This window comes from Corvus brachyrhynchos, unplaced genomic scaffold (assembly GCF_000691975.1).
Source record: "Corvus brachyrhynchos isolate BGI_N302 unplaced genomic scaffold, ASM69197v1 scaffold213, whole genome shotgun sequence".
Classification (NCBI taxonomy): domain Eukaryota; kingdom Metazoa; phylum Chordata; class Aves; order Passeriformes; family Corvidae; genus Corvus; species Corvus brachyrhynchos.
The window spans coordinates 2,217,283-2,223,351 of NW_008237233.1; the positions used below are offsets into that span (position 1 = coordinate 2,217,283).

Sequence of the window (6,069 nt, forward strand, 5' to 3'; positions counted from 1 at the left end):
AAGCGATTACACATATATTCCCAATCAGAGGTTCGCACCATCCACTGTCGTGGTATTTTGATGCCATCTCGGCAGGCTTTTGGTTCTGATCACTGCGGATTGGAACTGCAGGTAGATGCGGTGCACTTCATGGCTAACCCGCCAACGAAACTCTGCTATAACCTGTTGCTCTGCTGACTCATATAAGGTTAAGCCTTGAAAGCCAGGCAGGCCTGTCTCTTCTTGCAATGGCCTTTGCAGAGTATGTCGATTCCACTCGGCATCACATGTGAGACACCATAGGCCTCCTGTTAACTGTGCTTGGTGAACCCACCAGCTCTTGCTACACCCAGCGCACCAAATCAGTACCCACGCCCTATGTCCCACCCTCCCGCACCAACAACAGCTCTGGTTTTGGAGTCCCCCCGGGTAGTACTGCCACAGTCTGTCTAGAAGGTGAGTAGCATCCTCAATAGACTGGAACTGAGCGAGTCTACTCGGCAGGATCCCTCTCAAAGGTGCGAGGAGGGGGTCAATGGCTAGATGCAGGCGTAGTAGAACCTGGTCGGATGGTCTGATTTGTTGAAGCTCCAGCTTTGCCTGGTACCGGTTTCACCCAACGGCTGGGTATCCACTGAGGACCTGTGGGGGCAAGCACACAGACATAACCAAAATACAGAATTTCAGCAGGGCCTTGCCACAAACCTGTGGCCGTATCTCTGTAAGTAACAAAACTCCCGGTTCCCCTTTTTTCTGCCATGGCCCCCTCCCGATGTTTTATTGCAGGAGGCTCCTTTTCATCTCCAAATATACACAAGTGATTGAGCACAAAGAGGGCTTTTGCTACTCTTTCCTTTGGGTCAGCTATGTCCTTGAATTTGGCAAGGTATCTCTTAAGAGTCCCGTTAGCTCTTTCAACAACAGCTTGGCCCGTAGGAAAATGTGGGATGCCCGTCAGGTGGGTGATGTTCCATGTCTGCAGAAATGTCTGGAGTGTCTTTCTGACATATGCGGGTCCATTATCTGTTTTGATTGTTTTGGGGACTCCCATGACGGTGAAACAGCTGGTTAGGTGTCTACGCATGTTTCTGGCCTTTTCTCCAGGTTGCGGTGTGGCCCAAATAAAGTGGCTATATGTGTCAATCGACACATGGAGGTATTTAAGCCTGCCGAGCTCTGGAACGTGAGTCACGTCCATTTGCCAGATCTCGTTGGCTTTCAAACCTCTGGGATTGATCCCGCACCCCACTCCCACTCCGTTGTTGTGGAAGCTGCATGTGGGGCAGGCCTTAACGATGGCCTGCACCTCTGCCCCCGCGTGGCATGAGCTTCTCTTGCTTGCTGGTGGAGCGATAGTGGGGGCTGAGCGATTCCTGCAACGAGTTGGTCAGCTCAATCGTTTCCTTCTCCAAGGCCATCTGTTCCCATGTGGCTTCTGATGTGCAGCACTGCATATTTCTCAGTCCGTTTTGAGATTGCGATTTGCATGCTTATTAGCAGCGCCATCAGTCTTTTGTTACGAGTATCACGCCGTGCTGCGTCTTCTATGCGATTCGCTATCCCTACAACGTAAAGAGAGTCTGAAACCACATTGAGCCGTGTATTCAGCCAATGGCCTAAGGCCCATGCAACAGCATACAGTTCCAAGGTTTGTAGCGAATCCTCAGGTGTTGCTTCTAAGAGTTGATGCTTCCAACTCTCGGCATCTCTCCAGGTAATTGCTGCTCTCCGTGATTTCTTTCCAGCATTGGTGAAGACCGTGAGGGCGTCTTCCAAGGGGTCTTGTACTCTCTTTGGCTGTATTAGCCACCCTTGGTTGGACATCCATGCTAATGCATGCACTGGCAGTGGCTTTACCATCAAGGTGGGTCCTCCGGTAAGGAGGGCTTGCTGCAACTCAGGTGAGTTGAACAGGAACCATTCTAAGTCCATGGGTGGTATGGGTATCTAAATGATCCTAAGGACCGTCCCGTCAATCTGCAGGATTCTGATGCATGCCTTGCGGATCAAATCTGCTAGTGTTGCCACCTTTTCTTGTATGGTTCTGCAGGGTTGTAACGGTGGAGCGATCCGTTCTAATACCTTAAAGTCCTTGGGCGGCTCCCCCGTTTTTATTAATTTGCATTGGGTGATAGCCGCGAGTAAATGCTGTGGACCACAAAGGATGGTGGCGTCCAGTGGTAGGGCTGGGTCGCAACGTGATGTGACTCCTGTGGTGATGTGGTCTGCAATAGCTTGCAGGGTAGCCTTTTGTTTGGTAGACAGTGTGACAGATTGTGCAGGGCTGGTTCCCCGGAGAAGAGGCCGAAGTTCATTAAGCCATTCATTAGGGAAGCCGACCACAGGTCGAAGCCATTGTAAGTCTCCCATAAGCTTCTGCGCATCATGCAGAGTACGGATGTTGGTATGGATGGTCAGCTTCTGCGGGTGTATGGAGCTCTCTGTGATTCGCCACCCTAAGTAGGTCCATGGGGCCGTGGACTGAATTTTTTCAGGTGCTATTTGCAGGCCCCAATCACTCAAGGCTTTATGCAGCATGTCCTTTTGTTGCGTGGAGAATGGGGTGTCCTGGGCTAGTAAGATGTCATCCATGTAGTGATAGATGACCATCTTGGGGAAGCCCTCCGGATAGGTTGTAGTGCAGAATCCACATAGAGCTGGCACAGCGTTGGTGAATTGCGCATGCCCTGAGGAAGCACTGTCCATTCAAACCGCTGGGCAGGTGCCTCCCTGTTGATAGCTGGTAGCGTGAAGGCAAACCTTTGCTTATCGTTGTCATGCAGGGCAATAGTGAAGAAACAGTCTTTGAGGTCGACTATCAATAGCGACCATTCAACAGGTAGCATGGATGGGTTGGGCAGGCCTGGTTGCAGTGCCCCCGTGTCATGCATCTGCTGGTTCACTGCTCGGAGGTCATGCAATAATCGATATTTACCAGATTTCTTTTTGATAACAAAGATTGGGGTATTCCATGGGCTTGTTGAAAGCCTCAAATGTCCTTGGTTGAACTGTTCCTGCACCAGGGCATGTGCTTGCTCCAGACTTTCCCTTTTTAAAGGCCACTGCTCCACCTTTACCGGATTGTCTGTCTTCCACTGGATCGGGATTGGGAAAGTCCAAGCAATGGCCACTCCTAAAAATGTGCATCGGTTGTGAGCACCATGCCCATCTGGGCCAGAATGTCCCATCCCACTAGGGCTGCGACACCGACTGGCAGTGGGATGATAGATACACAGCAACTGATCACTTGCTCAGCTATAGTCCATTGCAGGAGAGGGGATTTGCGAGCAACGGTGAGTCCCCCGACTCCTGCCACTGTAGCTCCGGAGTCAAAGGTGGGCCAATGCTGAGGCCAGTGGTGGCTGCTGATGATGGAGACGTCAGCACCTGTATCCAGCAATGCTGGGATAGAAATGCTCTGTCCCTGGTATGATACTGCCACCGTGTGGCATGGTCTGTGTTGCAGGCTGACTGTACGCATTGCTGCAGGCCCTGTGGAACTGAAACCTCCCTCCCCCCTCGGGGTGGAGCTTTTTGGTTCTAGTTCTCCGGTAAGCACTGGCAATGGGCTTAATTGAGCAAGTCGGGTACCCTTTTCAATGAACATTGGTGGGAAAAGGGTCTGCACCATCGTGTATTTCTCCGGTATAGTCCGCATTGATAACTCCGGTAAGTATTTGTAATCCGTTCATAGTGGCAGATGAACGTCCAATTAAGAGTGCTCCAACTGCCTTCCCCTTTATAATCAAAGGTCCTTTAATTCCTGTGGGGAGGCGTTGTGGTCGATTGTCTACAAGGGTACAGTCTATTGTGGTTGCCCGCTCCAGGCGCGGGGCGGGCTTTCCCGCTCGGTTTCCCGTTTCCCGACTTTGCAGCGCGGCAGGCAGCAGTGGCATGGGTATCAGAGCGGCAATTCTGGCACCAGACTTTGCCAGAGTTACAGTCTCTTCTCATGTGGCCAGAAACGCCACAACGAAAGCACCGTAGCCGCGTGGCTTGTTGTGGGACCCACTGGCTTTGCAAAGGAGCAAGAGCAGCAAGAACCTGATTCTGGGACGCTTCAACCTGCTTCTGGGATGCCTCAGCCTAATTTTGAGTCCCTATCCCTAGTTCTTTTATGGCATTGACAAGCATTGCTTGTCGGCCTACAGGGACTTGTGACATTCTCTATAGGGCTTCTTCGATAGTCCAAGGCCCAGGTAAAGTGACTAATACGCTACGTGCGGAGGGGTTGCAGTTTTGGATGGCACATTGTTTTAGCAAAGCACCATGCAGAACTTCTGGAACCCCAGCTGCGATAAGAGCGCTTGCTACTCGATCAATAAAGGTACCAAATGGTTCTTCCCGCCCTTGCTTAATGCCCATATATGATGGTATTCCCCCTGGTTGCTTTATCTGGTCTAATGCTAGCTGAGCTAGTCGCATTGCCTCCCGTACCTTGTCAGGTCCCATGAGGGCTTGTGCCTCAGTACGAGTATACGGTCCCAGCCCTAATAGCTCCTCTAAAGTAACTCCATGCAGCGGGTCTCCTGCTCCTCACTGAACTGCTACCGATTGTTGGCAAGCAGCCTGCCAGTATGCTCCAAATAGCACATGCTGATGCTGCGTTAGTATCAGCTTGGTGATACTGGGAATGTCATTTGGCAACAGCAGCGTGGAGCCCCACATAAAGTCTAGCATTTGGCGAGTTGGTTCCCCCTTTATTCCTGACTCATTAACAGTAGCACGAAGTTGCGTGAGCAGTTTCCCATCTAAGGGTTGAACTGTAACAGTAACTTGACTTTGGGCATTAGGGGCTGAGTATGTAACTGGGAAGGCTTGTGCAAGCTCTCTGGCAGTATCTGGGTCTCCCTCAGCGGCAAAGTTTTTTGCAGCTTCTCGCCAGAAGCCATCTCGCTCTTTTGCAAATCTTTGACCCTTCTGCAAAAACGGATTAGTCTCTGCACGGAGCTCAGCATTAGAATGCCCCGTTTGGAGTACAGGCAGCCAGCCTTCCTCCTGAGACGGTTGCTCTGATTGCTCTGGGGGGGCAGATGGCACTGGGTCAGGCTCTGGCGATGGAGGTCGCGCACGAACCACACTGGGGGAGGGGGGATGGTGTGCAGTTTCCAGTGGGGTAAAGCTCGATGTGGAATTTCCTGTTTGCATTGTAAACGAGGTCACGGAAGGGGGCAGCGGGCAGCTGCTCTCTTCCCTGTCCCGTTCCCTATCCCGTGGCGCACCCAAATGCTATGAAGCTGCAACGGCAGCTTTTTGCTCTGCTTCATGCTGTGCTAAGGCATTTATGACCGCTTGCCACGGTTTCATTAGCTTTTTGGCTGTTTTATCATCTTGGATAACTGCATCAAAAAGCTTATCCCCAAATGCTCTCCACTTCTCCTTCTCAAAGACTTCATTAGCATCAATGAAGCAACTCTTAGCAACTGCATATGTTAATAGTCCAGGGAGATCCTTTTTGCAATCTATCCCTGGCGTGCTCCGCTTTTCTAAAAAGCATTTGAGCAAATCATACACCGCTTGTCTATTAGCCATACCTAAACGTCAGCGCTGTTGCAGCCTTTGCAAGACCTCGGCGGTGCGTGACCAGCAGGACCCTCTGTAGGTGCTCCTGGGCTCGGAGGAACAGCCTCTTTCAGCCTCCCAAGCTGCTCTGGGACCAACGCGGGATCCGTCGCGCCGTGGCCGCAGGATTTCCCTCTTTAGGGTCCCTGTTGTTCGGGCGCCATTATGTCGCGACCGAGGGAAGGCCCGGACGCTCAATATGAGTGATCAACAAGCTTCCGTTTATTGATCAGTCGTGGATTACAGATGTAGTGTGACTAATGAGGCTTATGCATATTCCAAAAGGCGCAAGCTGAGTGGTTTACGGCACTGCCGCCGACCCCTCCCTCTAGTTCTACCTTTGTGGTCAGCAAGTTCCTCTTTCCCATGCCTAAGTCCCTCTTTTTCCCATGCCCCGACCATAAGCTGTCTATTGTTAACTGTACTGCTCACCAAGGCCAGCATGTCCTCGCTGTATCAGCATAAGGCCTTGGTCAGCTGCAGAGGGTCTGTGCATCCTTTCTCACGTAGCTCAGCTATTATACAAGA

At 51.4% G+C, this 6,069-nt stretch overlaps 1 protein-coding gene and 1 pseudogene across 1 annotated transcript; both read right to left on the reverse strand.

The window, feature by feature from the left end:
• Window positions 1-511: 511 nt before the first annotated feature.
• Window positions 512-1,286, reverse strand: LOC108445520 (endogenous retrovirus group K member 8 Pol protein-like). The gene has a single exon (XM_017729550.1). It carries the CDS (start codon window positions 1,175-1,177, stop codon window positions 512-514), a length of 666 nt encoding a protein of 221 aa, XP_017585039.1. The 5' UTR covers window positions 1,178-1,286.
• A 640-nt stretch (window positions 1,287-1,926) lies between these two features.
• On the reverse strand, window positions 1,927-3,799 carry LOC108445506 (annotated as a pseudogene).
• Between the last annotated feature and the right edge of the window lie 2,270 nt (window positions 3,800-6,069).

Excerpts from the sequence above, each read along its gene's own strand:
- LOC108445520 (XM_017729550.1), bottom strand. The coding sequence starts at position 1,177 with ATGGACGTGACTCACGTTCCAGAGCTCGGCAGGCTTAAATACCTCCAT.